We start from the raw sequence: 27,947 nt of genomic DNA on the forward strand, positions 1-27,947 counted from the left end.
GACAGGGAGGTAGGTTTCCCTACCGTATACCAGGAAAACTGAACTGTATTTCCCATATTGAAAACAAAGACTGGGAAGATCTTGGGTGGGAGACAAGACCTGCCTGCTGGAAGGAGTGAGGGACTTTCACCTGGGATCTGATCAAGGAGATCAGACTAGGAGATAGAATTTAAACAATGAGGTTCTTTACAGATTGGCTGGGCTCTGAGCTAACTAGAATGATCAATGCTTTTATCATCGTTTACTAGCTTAAGGACTCCCTATGCTGGGTTCCAGCTAGTGAACCCTACTATTTTGACAACGGTGTTAGTGTCACAGTACATGCTTGGTGAGCTGCAATAATCCCTGAAGAGTGTACGAGTCTCTTCCACGAATCTATCTCAGTTGGACTCACTGAACAGAGTGGACTATCTCACCTCCTTTAGTTAGACTACATTGATGATACCTTTATCATTTGGACCCATGGTAAACAGGCCCTTGAAGAATTCCACAGGGATTTCAACAACTTGCACCCCACCATCAATCTCAGCCTTGACCATTCTACACAAGAGATCCATTTGGTACAACAACACTGATGGTCAAATCAACACCATTCTGTACCGGAAACACACAGACCACTACTCTTACTTACTTGCCTCTAGCTTCTGTCCAGGACACATCACATGATCCATTATTTATAGTCAAGCCCTAACATACAAACACACCTGCTCCAATCCTACTGACAGAGACAAAAAGCTTCAGCTTCAGGCATTCATAAAATGTAATAACCCACCAGGAGAAGTAAATAAACAGATTGACAGGGCCAGATGAATATGCAGAAGCCAGTTACTTCTAGATAGGCCTAAGAAGGTTAACAACAGAACACCACTTGTAATCACCTATAGCCCTCAACTTAAATCCCTCCAGCACATTATTGACTGACTACAACCTATACTGGATGCTTCACTCTCACAGGTCCTAGGTGACAGGCCTGTTTTTTCCCACTGACAGCCACCCAACCTCAGGAAAATACTCACTAATAACCACATGCCACACCACAGAAATACTAATCCTGGAACCTTTCCTTGCAACAAACCCCTTTGCCAACTCTGTCCAAATATTTACACTAGAGACATCATCACTGGACCTAGCCACATCAGTCACACAATCAGGGACTCATATTCCTGCACTTCCACTAATGTGATATATGCCATTGTGTATCAGCAATGCCTCTCTGCCATGTGCATTGGACAAACTGGACAATCACTTCAGCGAAGAACGAACAGATATAAATCAGGCATTAGGAATCTGACTACACAAACCGCTAAGTGAGTATTTCAGCTTGGCAGGACGCACCATTGTGTGTTTTAAAATAAAGAGATTTTAACTCCAGATTACAGAGAGAGACATCAGAAGTGGAATTCATTTAAGTTTGACATCTATCACCACAGACTCAACAAAGATCTCAATTATCTTATGCATTATAAGGACAATTTCCCCACCTTTGATATTCACAGTGATAGCAGGCGTCCCACTTAATAGACACTGGCAGAGGTTTTTTATTTCTCTCCACCCCTCTTCCCTCCCCCCATCTGGCTGATTCATTAAGTTTTTTTTTTCCTTTAATTTTTTTCTATGAGTTCTTCTCTCAGTTATCAAGTAACAGAGGGGTAGCCGTGTTAGTCTGGATCTGCAAAAGCAACGAGGGGTCCTGTGGCACTTTATAGCCTAACAGAAATGTATGAGCATAAGCTTTCATGGGCAAAGACCCACTTCGTCAGATACAGGTCTTTGCCCACGAAGTGGGTCTTTGCCCACGAAAGCTTATGCTCATACATTTCTGTTAGTCTATAAAGTGCCATGGGACCCCTCATTGCTTTCTCAGTTATCAGTTATTCTCTGGATCTGAGGAAGTAAGTCTGTCCCGCATGAAAGCTCATCACCTAATAAATAATGTTGTTAGCTTTTAAGGTGCTACAGGATTGCTTTTGATCTGTTTTGTAGAGTTCAAACTGTTAAGCAGGAGGGCTGGAACCCCAAAGGTTCAGTCTCGGGAGATTGTGAGGTCATGTGGCTTACCCTGGAGAAAATGGTGAGACCACTTAAGGTCTGGCATACTGAAGGGATTCCTCCGAGAGACTGCACTTAAGCAAAGGGGGCAGCACCAATATTGTGGACCCATGATACAGGCCCCAAATAAGCCAGTCACCAGATATGGGAAAAATCCACATTCCCTACTGCCTTAGATGGCAGCTACCACCGAGAAAAACTTTGTGAACACCTTGGGGACATGGATAGTACAAGAGAAAGACCTTGATATAGACAGTGATCTGTCCCTACCACACATCTTAAGAAATGCTTGTGTGATCAGTGGATGGCTACATGGAAGAGGCATCCAGTAGAGTGAGGGAAATGAACCAACCTCCTGGATCTAAAGATGGAATTACGATGGCTAGTGTCACAATTCTGAAGTGTTGCGCTAGGACACAGTTGTTCAGGTTCCTGAGATTAAGGATTGGTCTCCATCCTTCTCCCTTCTGGGGAGTCATGAAATAAGTGAAATAGAACCCTCTTCCAATGAACTCTGTTGGCATCAGTTCTATAGCTCCCAGAAGGAGATAATCGATGTCTTGTTTTAAGAGTTCCTTGTGAGAGGAGCTCCTGAAGAAGGATAGAGTAGGGTGAGTGTGGAAAGGAAGAACAGACTGGAAGTATTCACAGGCAGTTAAGTAGTAATATAATCAGTTTCCAAAGGGAGGGTAATCGCAAACTGGTGATCTAGTGGAGTGTAATACTTGAAACCCTAGAGCAAAGGAGGGGTGATTGGATAGAAGTAGGAGTGGGCAGGTTCAATTTCTATGGTCTGCTTCATCTCCTAATGGGCTCTTTGAGGCTTAAGAAAAGTGTGCCAATGTTACCAAAATGGTCTCGATATTTGTCTTCTCATTGCAAGCACCTAAATTCCTAGTAATAAAAACAGTGCCCTTGAATCTTCAACTCTTTTGACAGAGGAGTCTGTACACTTACTAAAGACCTTTGATTCTTCAAACAGGAAGTCTTGTACCATGCTATAAACTACTCTTGGAAGTTCTGAGGACTGGAGCCAGAATGCTCTCCATATGACTGGAGCCCAAATGCTCTCATGGCCATGGACTTGGAAGGAGCTTCAACAGCACCCATTGAAACTGTTGGAGGGCTTTTTGTGACAGAATGTCTTTCCATGACACTAGACTGAAATTGATCTTTCTAGTCTTGTTTAACATGCTGAATAAAACACAAAAACTAGAAATAGGTATTGAAATCTCATTTTTCCATCAAGAGTTGGCAATGTGAAACTGCGAGGCGCTCATCAAGTCCAAGAGTTCAGATTCCTTATCTAATGAACAAGGCCTAGACTGAATGTAATGGTTCCTCTCATTGGTAATCTGTGCCACAAGAAAACTGTGATTTGGGTTGGAGAATAAGTACTCTGTTCCTTTGGGTGGGATGTAGTCTTTCTTATCTGCCTGCATGCAGGTTAGTGGAATTGTGCCAGGTGTTTGCCACAGGGTATGTGTGGAAAATGTCTCATTCAGAAGCAGAACTACCTTTCCATCCAGATTGTTTGGGGTGTATAGTTGGGAATGTCTGCATTCTTGTACCTCTTCTAATTGGATTTCTAAGGAGTCTGTCAGCCTTTTCATGAATTCCTGCATGATCTTGAAATCTTTTGCATAGGAAGGCAGTGATGTTCTTGTCACCTCCCATCTGGAAAGAAAGAGACCCTTCCAGAGGGAGGTGAGTTCTCCTCTGTAAAGACATTTGAGTTTCTCTTGTGTATCTTTTGGTAATGGAGAAGTGTTGGGTACTAAGCTGCACAATGCTGATGTGTGCTGTGCCATATGATGGTTTGTAGAAGTCAACACTAAGTACAGTACTGGAGGGGACTTTTAATTTCTCTTAGGCATCTGATGAAGTTGGTTGCTACAGTAGCCCCATATGTCCAGTAATGGATGGCAATAACAGAAAAGATCCCAGTTATAATAAAAGTCTCCTGCCTATGATGTCTGGTAGATTCCCTGGGCTTATATTTGGGCAAGAAGCTGATGGGTTAGGATACTATGATCTCGGAATCCCTGTACAGCAATGTGAATCAGAACAATCTTCCCCTGAAATAAAGGTGGAGGCTCCAATGTTCTCATTGGTAATTAAGGCTGGAAGTAATTCATCAGTTTTCATTCAATTTTTTAATATCTTCCTGTTAAATTCTTGTTGTGTCAGTTTACTTTTCTTAGAATTTTCCAGATCTGAAGAAGTGGGTCTGTCCCACAAAACCTCATCATCTAACAAATTATTTTGTGTCTTTAAAGTGCCACAGGACTGCTTTGTTTGTTTTGTGAAGATACAGACTAACACAGCTACCTCTCTGTGACTATTGAAGATGAAAGTATGTTGTAGATAGCACCACTTAAAGGCAGAACAGAATGTAACAGTTTAGTATTCCCCTACATGTGTCCCTTTAAGTTCTGCATTCCTACCATTTGTAAAATGTACACTATCAATGCTAGTTTGAAGTTCAGTAGGGATTAGTCTTTTAATCTCCGATTCATGGTGGTTATCCAGTTGCACAAGCCAAATGCATCACAGCTTGGTCATCTAGCTGTCCATTACTTGCAGTGTTTGGCTGCGGTTGGTATGGAATCCTGGAGTTGTCTTCTTCTTGTTCCACGTTCACCATCTACAGAGTTAGCTCTGTTGATTGTTCTTTTGGAGGGACAAATGGCAGATGCTGATGGCTTTCACTGACCTCTCCAAGTCTGTCATTCTCATTTGCATATGATATTGGAGATAAACTCTTTTTCTTTACTGCAGGTGAAACTGACACAAATACAGACACAAATACAGTCACCAGAGTCTAGACTTAGCAGCTCTCATACTGAGGAATGCCATACCACGCTCTTCATGGAGTATGGAGACTGGCTCTTTTCCAAAATCAGAACAGTAATACTGAGTTATCTTCTTAAGAACATAAAAATGGCCACAATGGGTCAGACCAAAGGTCTGTCTAGCCCAGTAATCTGTCTTGCAACAGAAGATAACGCCAGGTGCCCCAGAGGGAATGAAACAGAACAGGTAATCTTTAAGTGATCAGTCCTCTGTTGCACATTCACCTCCCTGACAAACAGAGGCTAAGGGACACCACCCCTGCATATCTTGGCTATTAGGTCCATCAATGGCTACCTGCTATGAACTTACTTAGGTTTTTTTTTTATCCTATTAAAATGTTGGCCTTTGTAACATCCTTTGGAAAGGGAGTGCCACTGGTTGGCCATGAGTTGTATGAAGAAATACTTGCTTCTGTTTGTTGTAAATCTACTGTCTATAAATTTTATTTGGTGACCCCTTGTTTCTGTAAATAAATTTGCCTTATTTACTTTCTCCACACAAATCACGATTTTATAGATCCTGTATCATATCTCTCCTTAGCCGTCTCTTTTTCAAGCAGAAGTGTCTCAGTCTTACTATTCGCTCCTCATATGGCAACCATTTCATATCCCTAATAATTTTTATTGCCCTTTTCTGAACCACTTTCAAATATATTATCTCTTTTTGAGATGCACACAGTATTCAAGATGTGGATGTACCATGGATTTATAAAGAGGCAATAAGATATTTTCTGCCTTGTTTTGTACCCCTTTCTTAATCATTCACAACCTTCTGTTTGATTTTTTGACCTCCATAGGAAAATGGATGTTTGCAGAGAACTATCCACAGTGGCTTCAAGATCTTTCCTTTCAGTGGTAACAGCTAATTTGGACTCCATCATTTTAGCTGCTACTGATGTTGATCAAGTCTTTATTTCTATGAGCATACAATACAACCTGAACTTGACAACCTCATCCCAACATTTCCAGAAATGTCAGAGCTAGATGCAGAGCCTACCGAGGAGGAACTTTCTCAAGCTCTTAATGCTCTCTCCAGTGGAAAAGTGCAGGAAATGACAGAATCCCAGCTGAAGTCCTAAAGGCAAACAAGGCTGTGCTCATCCCCTTTCTCTATGACTTACTCCTAAAATGTTGGGAGTGTGGGAGATGTCCCATATAACATGAAGGATGCAAACATCATCGCTGTCTATAAAAAAAAAGGTGACAAGGGTGACTGCAACAACTACAGAGTCATCTCTTTACTGAGCTTCACAGGAAAAGTATTTGCCTGGGTCATTCTTAAACACCTGCAAAAACTCTCAGAACGAGTCTATCCAGAAACACAATGTGTGAAGGGCTGGCAGACCAACAATGGACCTGATTTTCTTTGTTCAACAACTACAGAAAAAATCCAGAGAACAAGGAAAGCTGTTATTCATAGCATTTGTGGACTTAACAAAGGCTTTTGACACAGTTAGTAGATCAGGACTATAAAGAGTATTAACCAAGACTGCCAACTTGGCTGCCAACCGACCCTACTCAAACTTATAACATCCTTTCACGAAAACATGAAAGCAACAGTGCAATATAATGGGTCTAGAATGGAACCGGTTGCAGTGAACAGTGGATTCAAACAAGGGTGTGTTCTTGCCCCTACCCTCTTCGGCATATTCTTCTCAGTTCTACTAAATTGCGCATTTCAAAACTCACACAGTGATGTATTTCTCCACACAAGATTAGATGTCTCTGTCTACAACTTGGCAAGACTCAAGGCCAAAGCTAAGGTCAAGAAAGTCCTCATTAGGGAACTCCTCTTCACAGATGGTGCAGATCTTGTCACTCATAATGAAGACATGCTACAGTCACTGATGGATTCTCTGTCCAGAGCCTGCAAGTTATTTTGCCTTCTCATTAGCCTGAAGAAAACTGTTGTATTCACTCAAGGTATACCTCAGTGACCCAATGTCATTCTGGATAACATCCCATTAGAGGTAGTTCAACAATTTTGTTACCTTGGATTTACTGTCACCACAAAGCTATCCATGGATGAAGAACTGAACATCAGAATCAAGAAGGCAGCTACTATTTTTGGCAGATTTACAAAATGAGCATGGAACAATCGTAAGATGACAGTGAAAACAAAGATACTAATCAACCGGGCATGTGTATTGAGTATCCTGCTATATGGTTCTGAGGCATGGACCACCTACTCGAACCAGGAGCAAAAACTGAACAGCTTCCATCTTCGCTGCCTCTGCAAAATTATGAATATCAACTGGCAAGACAATGTTTCAAATGCAGATGTCTTGTCAAGATCTGGCATACCCAGCTTCATAGCAATCCTCAACAGCAGAAGACCATGTTGGCTTGGTCATGTCAGAAGAATGGGTGACAAATATCTTCCCAAAGAAATACTCTTTGGTGAAAAACCATGTGGGTTGAGAACAAGAGGAAGACCAAACCTAAGATTCAAGGATATGTGCAAAAAAGCCATGAAAAAGTTCAACATTGATCCAAAACCCTGGGAATCTACATCATCAGATTGAAATACCTGGCAATGATTGCTACAACAGGGCACATCATCCTTTGATACCATATGTGCACGCCACACAAAAGAACTTCATCTTAGAAGGAAAACTCTCAGATTCAAGAATTCAGAAATAGACTGACATAGTTATTGCAATCGACCGTGCAAATCCAATATTGTATGGATAATCCATGTGAGAAGATGCGGACTCAAACACTGCCCGTAGATGCTCACTGCCCCTGCTAATCACCATCTCTCGAAATGAAAAGGGGCCATAGGATAAATGCTGATTAGTAACTCAGAAGAGTAAGGAATGGATCTTCCTTCCATAGGATTTGCTTGGGTGTCTGAACAGTTCTCTGTGCCTCTCCATTCACTTTTGGATTTTGTGGATTGCTAATAATATGATCAAAATCATATTAAACTTGGAATGACTTAAATTCTGCTGCAGTGAATTGTGGACTGATGTCCATCACTAGCTGTTCAGGAATAACAACATGAGCAAAACTGCACTTCAGGTTTTCAATAGCATTGCAACCTGCCATGTCTTTCAACTATATTACTTCTATATACATGGAAAGACAGTCCACCATGGCGAAGAAAGGATGTCCTCGGAATTCAGCTAGCCTCTCCCAAGGCCTGTTTGGCACAGATGGTGTTATTAAAGGTTCTTTGTGTTGTGTTGGTCTGTTAGTTCTGCAGTGTTCACATGCAAATACTTTATTCTTTATGTTGTTGCTGATATTCAGCTAGCGGGCTGAACCACCAAGGAATTCAGTTGATCCTTGATGTCCTTCAAGGAGGAGGTTTAGGGTTTCTCTTCTGATTTTGTTTGGAATTACAACTTGACTCAATTGTCCACATACTACAAAGTAGTGTTTTGAGACCATCTTAGTGTCTCTGATTTGACCTGAAGAAGAGATACATATGTGTAAACTCAAAAGCTTGTCTCACTCAGTAGTGGTTCAATGGGACAAAAGGGGCAGTTGCCCCAGGGCCCAGCAATTGAAAATGGACCAGGGCTCCTGGGTCCCACCACTGCTACTGCAGCAGCAGCCAGAGGCCTGGCCCTGTAAGTCTCCATTGGAGCGCTGTGCAGGACAATCCAGAAGGCTGTGAGGGGTGGGTGAAGCATGGGGCATTCCAGGCAGTGCTGATTGCTGGCTGCCCCATCCCTGCCCCTGCTACTCAAGGCCTCGCCACTTCTAGGAGTTCAAAGCCAGGTCCCCCACCCACCTTCCCTAGGAGCCCAGCAAGCCTCTCAAACCTTCTGGTCCAGTGAAAATATATCACCTTACCCACCTCATCTGCTTTGTGTCCCTTGAACACTTCAAACAGCCAGCCATGATGAAACTTTGAGCTAATTCACTTTTTTCAGATTTGTCAAGTTTTGTTCTGTTGTTTGACTACTTCCGACAGCTTTATCTGTATAGCTTGGTCTAGGGGCTACGTCAGTTTTAAACTTCAGCTGCCATGAAAGATTCTTATCTGTGAACACAATAATCAGCCTCTCTCTGCTATTTCCATGTTTTGCCATCCCTGAATCAGAATTTTTAGCCAATACATAGAGTGCTCTTATAAAACATTCAACATGTCCCCTGGGAGGTTTTGAATTCTCTGGTGAAAACATGGTCTTTCATAAGTCCCACTTCTCTGTGGTATAAACTATGTATCAAAGATAGTTAGAACTCTTTCACAGTCACCTTTGTCATATTTTTCTGTAAAGATTGAAGATTAAAATTTGGTCTGCTTGCTTCTTGATAGCGTACATTAAAAAGCATACATGAATGTCTCTAGTTTTCTTGTGAAGTCTGCTTGCAATGCAAAATATTGCAAAATGACATTTCCAATTCCTAGATTCAGTAGAGCTAGCAAAACTGAAGTGTTATTAGGCATTGAAGAGTGGTATGTTGATGAGATTGATCCTGCAAACTTTCTTCCTTCTGAGGAAACCTTTGTTGCTATTTTCCTCCTGTTTTTGTTCTCTTTGGAATTAAAATAACACCATATCATGTATTGCTCGTACCCAGTAGGTTGTCTGGCTGTCACTAGCATGTCAGGTTTCTGTATCAGATAAGAACTGACTGCAGAACTTCTTTCTCAGGGAGATAAACCAAGGATGTTTCTTACATAAGATCCTTTAATGCTTTCCCCAGGACGGCTGAGGTTAACTCAAATAAGGTCCATGACAGACAGCACCACCTACTGGCTGAGTATTATAATACACTTTAGCATTTCATTACAGCTAAAACCCTCCCAGTCCAAGAGCTACCAACCAGGAGTATCCATCAAGATTTAACTTTTCCTCAGAAAGTGGTTGATGGGAACTGTGACAAATTCAGATCTGGTTTAATTCTAGCTACATTCCAGATTTATTTCCAAATATGATCTTTATCATTCTGAGAAAAACTGAACTCCTTTATAGTGTATCCTTCTCAAGGAGGAAAGAAAACTGAAGCAGCCAGTTCACTAGTTTCCTAAGGACTTCCATAGCTCCTATATGTATTATTAATATGCACTACATATGTTTTGGCAAGAGTCTGATCTTATAGTATCTGTGATTTGTCACACTTCATTAAGCGGCATTTCTCTCAATCTTTTCCATAATATCTGTTCATTTATTGATAGAATAACCCTTATAAATTCGTAGCACCTTGATAGTATGACAGATGATTGAATTTTCATATTTTCATATTTGTCTGTAAATTTACATTTTCAAAGGGAATCTGGACAACTGCAGCATTCAACTCATTTAAAAAGTCACTATAAACAACTGCAACCCAGCAGTTCTAAATTAAGTTAAAAGGCAAGTGCCAAGGCACTTTTCTTAATCTTGAAAATGTTCTTCCTCTTTGTTTTCTGTAATAAACTCTTGAGAAATATGCTTCCTTGATGAAGCTTTATTCCCTCCATTCTGTGCATATGCCGGCTTATTACTGTAGCTTCTCAGGCACTGATTTTTCTTGGTGATTTAGGAACAGAGAGAGCTACAGCAGATGCATACAGGAAAGCAATATAAGGAATTTTTAAAAAATATTTGGCAAGAGAAAGAAATATAGGTCTAATTTTGGGTCATGTAACTCTAAGAAACTTTAACGTTTTACATATATGTGTGTGTGTATATATATATATATATATATATATACACACACACCAAAATTTGATCTAATAATCAACAACTGGAACAGGCATCAAAACCTTGTTTTTAATTAGTATTTTAGAATATTCCCCTTCTCAGTATTGTTTTCAGCATTGTCGCTCAGAATGTCCCAGGATGCCAAACAGTAAATTCTCTTGGGCAAACTCTCAACATTTGAGTCTAAGATAACCCAGATTCAAGACATGACGCAGATGTCAAAAAAAATGAATTATTTGGATGGGAGTATTTCAAGAATGAGGTAATAACTGGCAGGCATGTTGATAACTGAACTATGAAGAAGAGTGAATGGATGGGTGGATTCTTGGGGGAAGCACTGTGTTGAGAGAGAGAATGGTTTACCAGATAGAGCATTGGACTAGGAATCAGGAGAGCTGGCTTCTGTTTTTCTCACAGACAATGGTGTGCAGTTTGATTGTGGGCAAGTCACTGCTCCCATAGGTAGGGCCCTATGAAATTCACGGTCCATTTTTACGGCCACAGGATTTTAAAAATCATAAGTATCATGATTTCAGCTATTTAAATCTGAAATTTCACTCAAAGAGGAGATCTAGGAGGGTCAGGAGGGGGTCACAATATTAGTATGGAGGGGTTGCAGTACTTACTTCTGTGCCACTGCAGGTGGCGCTGCCTTCAGAGTGGGGCAGCTGGAGAGCAACAGGTGCTGGCTGGAAGCTCAGCTCTGATGACAGAGCTGCTAGTAGCAGCAGCACAGAAGGATGATGTTGTTGTACAATATTGACTTGTGTTCTGTTGCTGGAAGGATGCTGCCTTCACAGCTGGGTATGCGGCCAACACTCGCTGGTCTCTGGCTGCCCAGCTCTGCAGGCAGTACAGAAGTAAGGGAGGCAATACTGTGACCCCTGTAACTCTCTTTTGGGTCATGATGCCCAATTTGAGAAACACTGGTCTCCCCTCTGAAATATGTATAGCACAGGGTAAAAGTGTACAAAAGACCATATTCCACGTTAGGAGACCAGATTCCACATTCTGGCCATGTCTACACACTCTCCCTTTTGGAGGGGGTATGTAAATCTATGGGAATGAAATTGCAGATGAGGGGGGGAATTAAATATCCCATGCCTTAGTTGCATATTCCCACAAGATGCAGCCTTTGAAGTGGAGTCATTTCAAAAGTGAAAGTACCGTGTAGACCCCAGCATTTCGAAAGGAAACCCTGACTTTGAAATTCCCTTATTCCAAATTTGTTTGAAGAATAAGGGAATGTCAAAGTCAGGGTTTCCTTTCTAAGTGCTGGCCTCTATACTGCACTTTCACTTTCGAAATGACCCCACTTTAAAGGCTGCATCTCGTGGGAATATGCAAATGAGGCATAGGATATTTAAATCCCCCCCTCATCTGCAATTTTGATCCTGCGGATTTACCCAACCCCTCCAAAAGGGAGGGCAGGTGTAGACACAGCCTCTGTGATGCATTTTTTCCTGGCTGTGATTTTGGTAGGGCGCTACCTATATGTGCTGGAACTAAGGTTGCAGGGCATGCAGTTGCACCCCCAGGCTTGAAATGGTTGCTATTATAAACAGGGGAAGAGGCAAGCAGTAGCTATTTGAAAACCACTGGTAACTGTTAGATCCCCCAAAACTTGTGGGACTCAGGAAGCCTCTTTCATGAGAGGCAAATGCTGACTTATGAAGATGAACTTCCATAAACTGAAATTCACAGAATTTCATGTCCCTGGAACCAAAGACAACCATTGATGAGAACCCTTAATGTTTATATAAACTTTGCATTCTGCACACATAACTGAAAGAAACCTATGAAGAAATCCAAAGCACAACATCTCCCTGCCTCATATTGGCACTGATTCTTAGAAATCATCATGTAATTGTAGCTTTTGGAGTGTACTTTTTGTAACAAACCATGGGAGAAAAAAGGGTACAGATTAATAAAGGACTGAAGAGCAGAGGAAGAGTATACTTACGCAGTCAGCCTCTGTTTTGAATTTACATTCCACTTCTTTCATAGTTTTCAAACTCAGTGTCCTTGCTCTGCAGTCAACACATGGAGAAAAGTTGTGAAGCACATCAGCAGTAATCTTGGATATGGTTAGGTAGAAGTACATACAAACTATAGCACAGGCAGCTGCAGTGTTCTCACAACAGAATTTTTTTATACATATGTGCATGTTTCCAGCACATTTCATATTGAATTCACACTACAAAATTGGACAGGACGTTATTGGGAGAAAATATCCTTCAAGTGTACAAATGCAAGACAGCGAGGAAGGCTTAGGTTGATTCTGTAGCCTCTTTAAATTCCGAAAAGTTGTCATAATATGCTACTTTGAAAATTCTGTAACTTTATTTTTCAATTTAAAATATGAAAAATAGGTTTTGCAAAGATTAATCTTCAGTTACGTTAAAGCTACTCCTGTTATGCCCCGATAACCTATTCATAGGTGCTGACTCCTTGCATGATCCAGGCACGCAGAACCCATGGAAAAAAATTAGTGGGTGGTCAGCACCCACTGGCAGGCTCCTCCTCCCTCTCTCCTCCAGTGCCTCCTGGCCACCGCAGATCAGCTGTTCAGCGGCATGCATGAGGCACTGAAGGGAAGTGGGGATGGGGGAAGGAAGAAACAGGGGAGAGGGCAGAACAGGGCAGAAGGAGGCACAGCAAGGGCAGCGTGCGATTGCAGCAACGCATTGGGGGGCACAGAGACGAGTGCTCCAGATGCCAGAGAATGGAAGTGGTGGCAGAGCCAGGAGCAGACAGGATGGGAACAGCTCCTTCCAGCTGCTCAGGCACTGACCTGCAGTGTAGTATGCTGGTGGCTGCTTGAGAGATCCTGGCTGGGGTGGTGGCTTCTGCTCCCCACCTGGGCCTGGAGACCTTCTTTCCCTGGTGTGTTTCCAGCTCACTCACGCCTGGTCCCTAGTAGCCAAGCCCCGGCAGGCAGCAGAAGCCACCTCTTCAGCCAGGCTCTCTCAGGCAGCTGCTGGGCTGCAGAGCATTAGAACTGGCTCCCTCCCACCAAGGAAAGTGGCAGAATGAGCCAGCATGGGGGCCAAGGTCACGGTAGGACAGAGTCGCTCCCTTGCAAGTAATGTAGGGTGGGGAGAGTGCGGTGGCCCTGGGCTGGGCATGGGAGGAGTTGATGAGGGAACTTGTGACCTCCCCTTTAGCTCATGCCATCGTGGTATAGGCATGCACTAGTCATCCCCCAGGGAAGGGGAAAGAGGTGGGGGGGCAGGAAGAGGTGGGAGGATGTGGTTTTGGAGGGAGGTGGTATCGTGGAGTCAAGGCTTGGGGTGGAGCAACCCCTGGCAAATCACAAAGTCAGCACCTGTAACTGTATTTATTATTTGTACCGCATCACTCAAAAGCCTCGATCAGAATTTGGGCTTTGTTGTGCTAGGTGCTGTACAAACACAGTGAGAGACACTCCTGTAAGTTTTGCTTACTCTGAGAGCTAGAGGCCTGTTTACTGAAGGCATGTATAAGTAAGTCCCCAGGAAAAGCTCACCACTCTAGCTCACACTGTAGATATAGACCTCACCAGGGTATATAATGTGTGTCCCCCTTCTTGAAAAGAAACAAAAGATGCCTCACTACTCACCACTGGATTTAGTTACCCTACATTCTTCTGCAAAACACGACAAGACATAAAGATATTGGCCTGGAAAATTAAAGTTACTACAGAAATGTAGCTTTTAAAAGTTCATGATATTCCACATGGCATTCGCTTGCTTCTACAAAACTGAGACACCCTTGTGTGACAAAATACGAACATTTCAATAGCTGTCTCAACCCATGGAAACCAGGAGCAACCAGAGAGGAGACAGAATGAGACTTGGAAAAGTTGACTGCTCTCTGTTGTGCGGCATGTTCTCTTTCTACACATTCCGCAGAAGTTAATTTATTTTGATATATAAAATCATGCTCCCACCAACGCTCTGGAGGCATCCATCTGAACAGCAGCTTGGCACTCTGCATCTTCCTCAGTGTAGTCTCTACAGCACTGTTATCGCTTGGATCAGTGTTCCCACTCATCCCTCTAACAGTCATTATGCACTGCCCCCCAACACCCCTAATGGATGGCATGCCATGCATTTGCTCAGTTTTGTAGTAACATTTTAAGGATTTTATGCCTTTCATCATCCTTGTTACTATGATGACAACATTGAACCTGAGTCAAAGCCAGCTGAGGTCAATAGCAAGACTCCAATTTACTTAATTTGGTGTTGGTTCAGACTTGTGGCCAAGTGTTGGGCCAAATCACTCACCTATTACCCCTGTGGACACCCAAACACCGTCACATGCAACTGAAACCAGAATTCAGCTTTTCCCTTATTGACGGGACTTCCCAAACATGGACATTTTGTTCATTGATAAGCAACGTCTACTTCTTACACAGTGCTGCCCATCAATGGATCTCAAACAAAACCACACTGATGAATTGAACCAGGAGTCATTTACTGTTGTTATAATCACTGATCATTTTAACTGATTTTCACTGTGGTCCACATCATGCAAGTCCTTCCGTAAAGACAGACCACTACGTCCTGTGAGAGCCCCATTAGTATCAATGTGCTTTACATATTGCAGTTAACTTCAGTGAAGTCCTGCATCAGTGCAGGTACCCAACCAGAGGGGCAGGTAACTTTCAAGATCATTGGCTTACCAGCACTAAGAAGGTCACTTGCGTTCACGGAATATTTTCCCTTATTCAAAACCTAAGCAAAGCTACTTAATTGTACTACCTAAACAATACCTATTAATATGCACTATTTGTAGCTTTTGCACTGCTTTTCAGAACTTGTACACAGAATTGTCAGTGTGTGGTTACTTTTCTTTAAATATTGTAATGGCTTTCCTATTGGTTTTTATTACTACTGTTTAAAATGTGCAAAATGTCAGCTGGCTTCTCTTTCAGTACAGTGTCTAGAGGTTAATAATGACTAACATTTCACTGAGCAAAAAAAGGTTCTAATGAGAGGAAATTTGTATTGCTCTTTTTATTGCTCTTACCCTGCCTTTGGTTTCTGAGTCCTACAGATTTATAATTATTTAAAAAATCATAAAATATCTTATTATGAAACTGTTTTTGAATTTTTAATGTCTGATAAATGCATCAGTTTGACTGGTTTTCTTTTTATTTATAAGTGTAAATTCATTTATATAAAAGAATTAAGATGCCTCTTGAAGTACATTTCAAAACTATTGCACTTAGTAGTTAGGACATTATGAAAATCATGTATTTTAGCAGTACCTATTTTACAACTTTCTATTAATTATAAAATATGAGATTTCATTATTCAACCCAGTGTACTGTGTACCTATATTGAATGTGTAGTAATATATATCACAATGATTTGCTTCTAGAACGTTTCAAGAACAAATGATGTCTCACCTTTGGAAGCGGAAGATCACTATAACTATAGTGCAGACAACTCCATACAACAATCCCACGTTAGCAGCAAAACATACTGTAAATACATAGGTACTAATCCAGATGCTCTTCAGGGAAGGAAAGAAAAGAGATGATTAGTTTAACATGTCCACAGAACTGCATAATTGAATAAATATGCTTGAAGTGCAGGCAGTGGGTTCCCCCCATAGAGGCTTATTAGAATAACTAGAGATAGCAACCAGACATATCTGAACTGGCAAGTGAAGAAGATTGAATTATCCATGACAATTGTACCTCTGTCCTCAGAGAACACACGTGATCTGACACTGTTAACAAGTTTAGTGGTCACGGAAATCTGTTTCTGGAGCTCTTCGAGTGGCATGTGTTGCTACAGTCGCAATGTTATTCAGGCTGAATGCAACTTCATTAACCAGCTCACTACACATTTCATTACAGTACATATTCGAGTTGGCAGGTTAGTACACACATTTAAAAAACCTGCTGCCTTATATGCAATGCCACCTGCAGTACAAATTAGGGTTTGTATTTCCTAGTGAAGTAGGAAAGGAACTATAAACACACTTATCCTATCCTGCTTTATCAATCAATAGGAGGCACATCACATACACATCTCATAAACTGGAAGGGACCTTGGGAGGTCATCAATTCCAGTCCCCTGCCCTCTTGGCAGGACAAAGCACCATCCCTAACAGACAAAATCATGATTGCTCCTAATAATTGAAGGTCATTTGTAAAACTTTTGACAAAACATTCTCATCAATTGCAATATGGGAGTTTCTAACACCAGGCTCAGAGAGACACTGAACACATTACTTATTAAAGCCAATTTTTTTCTGCCCCATCTTTTAGTAACCTCCAAGTGACCACATGCAGACAAAGATACAGTAGACACCCAAATTACATGGGGGTTGCGAGAACGCAACCCCCATGTAAGTCAAATTTCCCACACAACTCAGGAGAGCCAGGAAACTGATGAGGTCACCAGTCTTGATCAGTTTCCTGGCTCCAGCGAGTGGAGGAGAGCTGGGGACTGGGTGGCAGCCTGGCTCCCAGCTCCCCTTCACTTGCGGAGCCAGGGATCTGACCAGGGAAACTGCCCTCATCAGTTTCCCAACTCCCCTCAGTGGTGGAAACTGAGAGCCTGACTCTGGGCTGCCACTCCTGACAGGATCTGGGAAACTGACAAGTGCAGCAGTGCTGGTCAGTTTCCCCACGCTTCTGAGTGGCAGGGAACTGGTGCCAGATGCCAGCTCCCCACCACTCAGAGTCACATTAAGCCGAGATATGCGCAACTCAAGTGTACACAGATATAAACACACTTGAAAACCTCCTACACTGGTATTTCTAAAAGGAGCCAGACTATCCTGTCAGTTACTTACGCACACAAGCCACGACTCAAGTGTTAGAATTTGCATCATCATTTATTCATTTGTGTGCACGCAAGTGTAAAAATTGCTCGAGTGCACCTATGTATTTACACAGGCACAGTAATGTCAACAAAGAATTCTACACCCTCAGAAGTAGAGGCCAAAGCTGAAGATTTGCACTCTGGGACTGGCTTTGCTTTCACACTTGAAGTAAGTCCAACAGCTCTGCTCTGTTACGAAGTACAGCACGTATTACATTGCTCATGTCACAATTACTATAGCAGTTTGCTACAGCATGCATTGAGCTGGCAGATTGATAACATCTCTTTTAAAGATCTGTTTCACTAGTTTGCAAAACTTGTAATACATTGTTGTCATGTCTTACTGGTTCCTTTGATAAAGGGAGCAGACTCCCAGGGCACCTGGACTGGTTACCTGCTGCCTATTTAAGGTCAAGGAAAGCAGTGGGAATTAATAGGTGGGCTAGGTTGATACCTGCAGACACTGCACGGAATGGAGGAGTTCCAGCAGGTGCAAGAGTTAATCAGCACCAAAAAGGAAGGCCTGTGGAGCAGGCTAAACTCCAGGCTCAGAGTGCCATGAAAGCAGGAAGACAGACCCCCGGTGAGGAAGGGCTATACCCAGTATGGGATTGGGATAAAACACATCAACTTTTAAAGAGAGGACAGACCCTCAGGGTAGTGGGGGAGAGAATTCTGGCAGTAGCAGCTGAGCCAGCATTCCAGTTATGGAGCTCCAATTAAACTCTGCAGAACAGACCTTGTTAAGAAGAGCTGTACCTACCTAATTGGGAGATGGAAGAGAGTTGCAAGGCTAATTAAGCCATTAGGCAGAGGGAAGAAGTAAAGAGAGGGAGAGATTGATCTTCCCTGCTTACCTCCGGATGAAGGCTCCCTAAGTCTGTGGGAGTAACACTGAATGGTGCACAAGAGTAATGGGAATAAACATTGTAAATAAACTGCCCCCAGTGTTTTATTCACACGAGTGTTTCTGAGAGGTCTGTAGCCTTGAGTAGAGGCTGGAGCAAGTGGGCCTGCCACATGTGGAGGCTTGTCTGGGATTTTAGCCAGCAAAAGGTTTTGGCAGATGGGACAATGGACGAGACCCTGCGATGGTTTGTTAAATAGTCAGAAGAAAAGCAGAAAACCCTGCAAAGTTTAAAACAATCCCACCTGCTGGAGGGGCAGGTTTTGCTTACCTGTCAGGCAGAGCAACAGAAAACCCTGCAAGATTTCATAAGAAAATGAGTTAATGTCCAGCAGCAGCTCCAAGGAGAGCTGTGAGTTCCAAGGTGTGGGGTGGTGCCTGGACATAAGGACTAGGACTACACAACATCAGCCATGCAGCTGATCCTGACGCATTCCTGGTCACTGTAGAGAAAACAGCTACTGGTGCAAGTTGGGATAGGGCAATCTGGGCCCTGAGGTTAGCTCCCTATCTATCAGGGAAAGCACAGGTGGCCTGTATGGGTCCAAGTCAGGAGCAGGCCAGGAATTATTAGGCAATGAGAGGAGTGGTCCTAGATCACGTGGGAGTGTTCACTGAGAAGTACTGCCAAAAGTTCTGATCCACAAGGTGGACTGAGGGTTACAGCCACAGGCATTCGCACGAGGCTGGATGGACTGAGACACCCACTGGTTTAGACCTCACACCCAACCTGTGGTGGAAATAATGCATACTGTAGTGTTGAAACAATTTCCTCCAGGCCTCCCCAAGAACCTATGGGTCAGGCAGCATCAACCAGGTACAGCAGATACAGCTGTGAAATCAGCTGAGGAATACAATGTTTTCAGGGAAAGAGGAATGATGATAAAAGGATCTAGACCTTGGGAGAACCCACAGCAGGGAGGGATGTTGAATAGTAACAGAGAAATAGCCATGTTAGTCTATATTCTATCAAAACAAAACAGCAGTCCACTAGCACTTTAAAGTTAGTCTAAATTTAGTGTTTAAAGTGCTACTTTAGTCTTTAAAGTGCTACTGGACCGCTTTTTTGTTTTGACTGGAACAGACGTAGAGAGGAAGAAGGAGGGGCCTCAGGCATTCAAAGGCATGCTATTGGTGAGGGCAATCAGGACACACAACAAAGAACTGCCTTTACATCAACGGTGGTTTTGCCAAGTTTTGTAGATGATCTGGGACTAGAGAAACTCCAGAGTGGCCTTGTAGATATGTGCTCCCTTGTCCAGAGGGAGCCGCTAAAGCCTCACTGGATTATTTGGGGAGCAATTATCCCCATGGACACATTCTGTCTTCATAAGAGACACTGCCTTGTAGCTCAGGTGCCCCTCAAGATCCAGGGTAGGTGTTGTTAGAAGCTGGGGTACTGGAGGGGTGCCCTATCTGGCTGTGTTGGGCACTGACAGGAGCCACTTTCCAACAGGGAAACAAGGAGAGCTAAAGAATCCCAGGTTATGGATAAAGAAACAAGAAGGGAGAGAAAAGACTGAGCCCATATGAGACACCTTAAAAGCCCCTAGTCAACAACGCCCAAGTCAGATGGAAAGGAGATTTCCCCAGGTAATTGAGAGTGTAGGGGAAATACGAGTTAAGGATCCCAAACTTCTTAGTAGAGGTCAAGTGTCTGCTGGGTAGATCCCTGCAAATCTGAAGGTATCCACTTTATATGCACAGGTATCCACATCCATGGACGTCAATGTAATATCAATGGCTCATTTTTGTGGATGTGATGTAGATGTAAATTTTTTATCCATGCTAAGTGACCATCTGTCCTGTATTTGGCAGAACAGTCCCATATTTGGGATGCCAAAAAGGCATCTCTACTTATTTTTTAAAAGGGACTAATTGTCCTGCATTTGGGCCCTCCACACCACTGACTTTCAGGTGCAGCTGCTGGCCAGAGAGCATGTGTGTCACTTCCCTGAGCCTCGGCAAAGCGGTGGGGAACATGGGTGGCTGCCATGTCCCTGTCGTTTACCCAGGGCTCCTGGGGAGCACTGGGGGCTGCCGCTTCCCTGGGGCTGGGGGAGGGCCAGCGACTTCTGCTTCCTTCCCAGCTCCCCAGGTCTTGGTGGAGCTGGGAGGAGCTGCCCCTCCTGCCCAAATCTCCCTGTCCTGTATTTGGGACTAGGAGATATGGTTGCACTAATCCACACAGGACTCTGCTGATACAGCCCCCCTGTAACACAACCCCAAGGAGAAGAAAGCCAGGCATATTTGGATGGTTGGAAGAACCTGAGACCCGAAGGAGTCAGAGGGACAAAGAGCACAACCTGGATTCTCTGCCAGATACAAAGGGAAGGAATAAGTGCGTGGCGGGCGGGGGGAGCAATTTCCAATGGGATCATGGTGTGATGACTTTTAGGCTGAGATGGAATTACAGGGGTCTCCTCCCTCCCCCACAAAGTCTGATTTCTATGAGTAAAGAATGAGCAGACCCCACAAATGTGACCACATGATCAACCTGGGGACTGGGAGAGAATATTGCAGGGTAACATCACGTGCGGGAGAACATGTGGGGAGGAGACTCTTATTGTCAGGCAAGGGAAGGAGGTGTGTGACAGAGTTCTGGGCAATAACAGCTAAGCCATTGCTTTGGCTGCTGCAGTTCTGGTTAATAAACACCGCAGAACAGCCATTGCTAAGAAGAGCTGTGACTAAGGTGAGGATGGGGTGGAGGAGAGCGGGAAGGCTAATTAAGTTATCAGGCAAAGGACAGGAAAAAGCACAGGAAAGCACTAAAACAACGGCATTTACATGTGACAGGCCCCAGGCTGTTCCAGTGGACTTCTGTGGTTGACAGAACATTTAAATATCGCTCACGGTGGGAATGCACATGGAGGAAAGCACCAGAGCAGCAATACAAAACACAGACTTAAAATTAAAACAAAAATCAGAACTAAAGGAATAAATGTACTGAGTGCCTGTCTCCTGAGGGGCAATACTGAATAAATGTTGGTATACTTGGGGGAACTTTAAGCCAAGAGAGGTAACTAGCCTTATATCAAGGCTCATAGGAGAATGGAAATGAGTTTACAACCTCAGGGATATCATTTTTTTTTCCAGAGCTCCATGTATCTTTGATTAATTGCAGTACTTAGCTGTTCAAGTTTGTGGAAAAAATAAATTATATTACAATCACAAAACCATGTTATCGATGTCTTTTCTCTTCGGAAAGATGACTGAGGCCACAGCAGTTAGCTCAGAAATGCCAGACGCAATTCAGTACTTGGGATCTAATAATGGAAGCTGTTGCCTGTGTATAGACTTCTGGATTTGACCCTTAATTATCAAATATAAATCACATTTTATACAGTTGTACTTTACACAATGTGGAATGTTATAATGCTTTGCTGAGCATTGTTTTCCTTCCAGTTTTTGAAAGTGCCAAAGTAAAACAAAAAGATCTGTTGTCCTTCTTGGGTAACAACTCTTTTGAGCAAATAAAGAAGTAGCTTATTCTTTGAAACCAAAGACTGATACATGCCAGCCACATCTTAAAATTAGCATTTCTACTAATTATTTTGCATAGATTTATACATAATACTACAAAGAAAACCAGTCAAAACTGGCTAATCAATGAAGCATTAATCCTAATGTTTAGAGATCCAGAATATTTTTTTCTGTTTACCCATGTGTTTTAATTACACACAAACACACTAATCCAGAAACGCTGAACTTTAAATACAGACTGAATCAAACTGACTATGTTCATCCACGGCTTAATCTACATTGCTCTCCAGACCAAACCACCTTTTTTCAATCTATAAATTCTGATTAGCCCTAATGCTGTCATGTTGCTCACATCTCACCACACTTTTTACATGCTTATGACAACTACAAAAGTTTCTACACATTTTAAATAACTCACCCACATACCAATTTGTAGGCCTGATCTTAGTGTGTTCATTCAAAGCTTTCCGACCTGGAATTTTGCCCAGAGACTGTCATTTCAGCCCTGGATGTCACCGAGACCCTCATTAATCTAATTTACTGGACAAAGGGAAGCAGAATAAGCTCTTAGCTACCTCTAAAAAGTATTAGCAGGAATATAACAGAAATGAAATGGATTGTACAATCTTATTCTGAGACAAATAGGGTCATTATAACATGATTAAGACCCACTGGTGGGACTGTGCAGTCCAGATATACTAGTGTTCCCTGTCCAGCACATGACTGGCTGACTCAAAAGAAAGAGAAGGAGTTAAAATCAGGCAATCCAAACAGAGCCTGTACTTAGAAATACAAGATCAAAATCACTGAAGCTGTGAGCCCAAATGATTTTTATTGCCCAGATGATGCATGTCTATCAAATTTTGGGTCCTCACACTACATTCATCTCCAGCATTGTACTTTTCCCCTGAGCAGTAACTGTCTAAGGCCAAAGACCTCAAGTTCTTCAGGAAGGGACCACTATCTACTTCTTGGCTAGTACAGAAGCAAGTGCAGTGGGACCCAATCCTGACTGAGGATTCTGGGCGCTAAAGTAAGATATAATTGAGAGATTTTAAACATCTTTCTCTGCTAATGATGTCAGCGGATTCTCTGAATTTTTTTTCCAGGCTCTTTTATTTGATAGGAAGTCAATACATGGGGTGACTATATTTTCCTATGTGAAATACAGGACACCTAGTAAAACTGCTGGGAGTTAAGCGAATTCAATGGCAATCCATCAGAACCGTGCCGTGCAAATATTCAATCTAACATCAAGTTGACTGAGCACCCATTTAAACAATATACTGCATTATTATAACAAAAATAGGCAAAATTAAAAATATGTACAGTAAACCCTTGAAATGTGCAATTTCAAGTTGCGCTTAATTCGCGTTAATATGAGTTAAGCGCAACTCAAAATCCTACTCCCCCTGGCCCTGGCTCAACCCCTCCCCCCAGCCCTGCGTGGCTTTGGTTCAAGCCCGCCCCAGCCCTGCGCAGCCCCAGTTCAACTGCCCCAGCCTGGCTCAACCTCCCTCTGCAGCCCAGCTCACTCCTCTACACAGCTGCAGCTCCATCTCCCCCCCACACCCCTATGTGCCTCCAGTTCACCCTCTCCCCCCACACGGCTTTGGCTCACCTTCTCGCGCTGTGCAGCCCTGTCTCTACCACTCCGGTTCAACTCCCCACAGCCTGGCTCACCACCCGAGCATGGCTCCAGCTCACCGCCTCCATGCGCAGCTCTGGTTTAAACACCCTCCCCCCCGCCCCCCACCAACAGCCCAGGTTCAAACCCCCCATGGCCTGTCTTACCGCCCCCCATGCAGCTCTGGCTCACCACCCCCACACACCCCCTGCACTCCTAACCCAGCCTAGGCTTAACCCACCCCCATGGCCCCAACCCACCACCAGGCTTAACCATCCCCAGCTGCCCCCCTCAACCCCAGGACTTACCTTTCCAAAGGAGCTCCAAGTGTTCCTGCTGCTTCCCTGGCTGCAATATGTGAGTTCCACCCTGGAAAAACCCGACTGACACAAAATTCAAGTTATGTGAGGGCGCGTGGGAACACAACCCTCGCATAACTCAAGGGACTACTGCATCCACAATTAAGTGCTCACTGCTCTGCAGAAGCGCCTACCTTGTCCTCATCTTGCTGTCCTCCAGAGTGTGGGCTGGTAGTGTGAGGGCTGGTTGTTAGAGAGAGAGAGAGAAAGAGAGAGAGAGGTGCAGGAGCCAGAGCAGGGGCCTGGGGGAATGTTGGGGAGGGCTGGGGTATGTGAGTGAGCTGCTGGAAATCAGGGCTGGGTGTGTGTGCAGGAGGGCAGGAGTCAGGGATGGGGGCAGGTGTCTGGACAGGCTGCTGGGAGCAGGGAGGAGCCCTGGGGGTGAGTACTGGAACAATGTAAGCCATTGGATATTTTTGTAGCAATATAAAAAAAAAGAATGAAACCTACTAGGCCAATTTAACACACACACACACATACACACACACATTTAAATTTAACTGGAGTCAGCGGATTTACAACAGATACATTATGGTGCATGTTTGTTTCCTAGTTACTGCTTTTGGGGGACGGACACACACACACACACACACAGAGACTAGTCCTGGCCTACTTAGCTCCCTCATTCCCCCAGACAGGGCTAGATTAAGATAAGGGCTGCAGCCTAATGGTTCAAATACCCCTTCCCAAACAAATGCTAACACTTGATGGAAATCACTTATCTGGAAATCCAACTCCAATTGAAAAGTCAAGCAAACAAACAGAAGCTATGGGAAAGATCTTCCAATTTTTAATTTACCCTACGTCAATTGGTAAAGTAACACAGGATTTAAAAAAAAATTGATCAGTTTTCAAACAGTTACAAAACTCCAAAAGAAAACAAGAAGTCCTGTGGCACACTATAGACTAACAGATATTTTGGAGCATAAGCTTTCGTGGGCAAAGACCTGCTTCGTCAGATGGCTTATGCTCCAAAATATCTGTTAGTCTATAAGGTGCCACAGGACTTCTCATTGTTCTCAAAGACACAGACTAACACGGGCTACCTCTCTGATACAAAACTCCCAAAGAATTATCTTGTAAAAAGAATTCTTTCCCTTCTAATCCATTAGCACCTGTGCAAAATGGAGCAGCCTAACTCCCTACCCCCACCCTATTTCTCCCATCACCTCACGTTTTTCCACCTCCTCTGAGGGTGAGGGGGCTGTGGCTCTGGCCTTTGAGGGAAGGCACAGGCTGAAAGAATGGAGCAGGGGGTGAGCTTCCCCAAAGGCGGGGGTCCACCTGCCACACCTCCTGAGCAATTAACAAGGGTCTGGGGCTCCCAGCCCCTTTCAAATTGCCTGGGATCCTGGGTACTTGCTGGCTTTGCCTCACCTCTGTCAGTGGGCCAGGCTGAGCCCCCACCCCCCCTCCAAACCCTTGGGCCCCAACGTGGCGCTCCCTCCTGCTGCACCCCAAACCCTTCATCCCAGGCTCTACCTCAGAGCATGCCCTCCTAGCTGGAGCACCCTCAGCCCCACTCACACCCCAGCATTCTGGCCCAGCCTGAGTCCCCACTCCCATATTCTGAATCCATTATTTTTGTGTTCACCCCAATCCTAGGGGGCCCCACAAAATCTAATAGCCCTGGCCTTCAGAAGAGTTAATTCAATCCTACCAGCCCTCCTCCACATCTCCTTCTTCCTGTCTCTGCTCCCTCCTGAGCCCTGTCCCACAACCTTCATGGGACCCCTCCAAACCCATCTAACCCCTGGCCTGGGCCAAGCTGCCCTTTACTCCAGAGACTGGCCTGCTTGTGCTAGCTGTGGGCTTCCAAGCTAAGTGGAACAACCCAGAAGCTGTCCCCCTGTTCTCCACAATACTGCCCTTCCCTCCCTATCCCAATCCTATTACCTGCCAGCAGTGTTTGTGGGGGGAACTATCGGAGACACAGCTTCCTCTGTCTTTCTCGGGCAGTGTGAGCAAAGAGTGCACAGCAGCCAGGCAGCCTGACTCCAGCTACTGACCCTTTGCCCCTACTCATCTGTTTAAAGAGCCTGCTTGCCTCCTCCAGCCTCTCCAGCTAGCTCTTTAAACAGACAGCCCCAGCTACTTAAAGCGCTGTCTCTTTAAAATTCTGGTTTCTGTTTTGCAATATGCGGGACAATTCGTCTGTTTTGGCTTTTTTTTTTTAAAGTTGGGATGCTCTCCAAGGAGCTAAAAAAAAGGGACAGTCCCAACTAAAACAGGATGAATGTTCACCCTACCAATATATAAACTGACCCCACAACCTCCTGCCACTGAAGACATTACAGAGCTAGAGCAGTCTTAAAGATGGCAGAAGTAATGAGAGTGGCATTTGATTTTAGGAAAGCTGGTGAGCACATGAAGAGCCCTTCTTTGACATACTAGCATGCTTCATTTTAGTTCTAACAAGAGACACACAAGGCAGGAGTGGATAAGCCCAAGCAATCATACTCTCACAAGCCAAACACCCTTTCCAAGGATTAGGTTGGCCATGATCAGGACTTTGTTAGTCTGGGGAGCATCCACACTCTTAGAAAAGCAATTTTATTGATGCTCTGCTGGGCATTCTAATTAATGTGTTTCCTGCAAGATTCAACCAAAGAAACAGAGAAGCATCAAAAATTTCTTTGGCAAGCCTCTTTGAGAGAGATTTCAGAGAATTACACTTCAACCAAAGCAGTGTTCAAATCTCCTCAGTAACACATTCCAAGTATTCAAATGTCGTCATATCTGTGTTGCTCCCAGGACACTAGAGAGACAAGGTGGATGAGGTAATATCTTCTTTGGAACCACCTTCTGCTGGTGAGAGAGCCAAGCGCTTGAATCCCCACTGAGTATGGGTTGTAGTAGTTTGATGACTCCCCATGTGGGTTCAGGTGTGGGGTGGTAGGTGACATCTAGGAATGTGTGATCAGAGGAGTTCCGTCTCTGTATTGAAGCAGGAGGGAGGTGTAAGAAGGGGTGGGGGTCTGGGCAGGAGAGTGTGCAAGAGCAGGCTGCGGGGTGTGGGTCCCACTGAGAAGAGGGTTTGAGGTGTGGCGTCTAGAAGGGAGGGGCAGGGTGGGGATGAGGCGTCTCGGAGGCAGGGGGCAGGAGCAGGGTGCGAGTGGGGAGTCTGTGCAGGAGGGGGAGGCAGGACGGATGTGTGGGGTCTGGGCAGGAGGGGTCAGGGTGGGGATGGCAGTGAGAGAGGGAAGGTGCAGAAGGAGGTGGGTGTGGGGGTCCAGATGGGCAGGGTCACAGGATCTGTCTAGGGGCACAGGGTCTGGGTGACAGTGGTGCAGTTACCGTTGCAGCATCCTCAGGTGCACATGGCTTTGCGCTGCCTCCCTCCTTCTCCCAGGCACTGCCAATTACAGCCAATCAGACCAGCGGCAGACAGCCTCTGGGACACAAGTGACTCCATGGCCCCACTGTTCCAAGGCACTGCACCCCCCGCCTCCACTGATCATAATTTTGTCCAGTGGAAGTGTGGGAGCCAGGGGAGGTGAAGGTGCCAGGAATGCGCTTCCCTGCATTGATGCTCTGGCCCCTGCTTGCCTTGAGGCAGCTGTGAGGCTCAGAGCTCCCCCTTCAGGGGGCAGCCGGTTCCCGCACTCCACCCTCTTGGGGCATGGGGGTGGGAGTGGGGCTAGAGCACTAGTGCCAGTTCATATTGCTGCAGGGTTGGAACGGGGGTGCCCCAAACCTCACAGGCAGCATCCAAGGAAGCTGCAGGCCACATTGTGTATTCCCCAGCCCTGCTCTGGGCGCTGACAAACTGCTTAGTAATTTGTGTTAGTATCTTTCCAGGTAGCAACGTTAGCCTGACAAGTCTGTGATTCCCCAGGGTGCTCTTTGTTCCCCTGTTTGAGAAACAGCGAAATAATTTCATACACCTAACATTCGGTGTGCAGATGCTTCATTTCCTAAAGCAATGAGCGTAACTATCTTGACTTCTCTGTTACACAACACACTCCTTTTCAAACGTTCTTTATTCCCATGTGTTCCAAAAGGAGAGTTGCTTATTGTTTCTAAATGTTCTTAGGATAGTTCTTCTCTTCAAAACATTTAACGACCCAGGCAACCGAATGTTTTCATTTCCAACATACCATCAGTTACTGCTGGGATCCAATACACGCCAAAGTCAGCACTAATTGTAGTCGTTCGTATTATTGTCTTGGTGAGTCTCTCCGAACAGTTTTCTTAT

General features: G+C 44.2%; 1 protein-coding gene across 2 annotated transcripts in view; it reads right to left on the minus strand.

The window, feature by feature from the left end:
• The window catches only part of SLC26A7 (solute carrier family 26 member 7), a 147,810-nt gene that overhangs the window by 26,477 nt on the left and 93,386 nt on the right, over positions 1–27,947 (minus strand). For both annotated transcript variants that reach the window (XM_074986957.1, XM_074986956.1), the window contains 2 exons: positions 15,942–16,048; positions 12,510–12,576 (listed from right to left, as the gene is read on the minus strand). In XM_074986957.1, coding sequence (XP_074843058.1) covers positions 12,510–12,576; positions 15,942–16,048 — 174 coding nt within the window. The remainder of the gene's footprint in view (positions 1–12,509; positions 12,577–15,941; positions 16,049–27,947) is intronic.

This window comes from Carettochelys insculpta, chromosome 2 (genome assembly GCF_033958435.1).
Source record: "Carettochelys insculpta isolate YL-2023 chromosome 2, ASM3395843v1, whole genome shotgun sequence".
In the NCBI taxonomy this organism is placed as follows: domain Eukaryota; kingdom Metazoa; phylum Chordata; order Testudines; family Carettochelyidae; genus Carettochelys; species Carettochelys insculpta.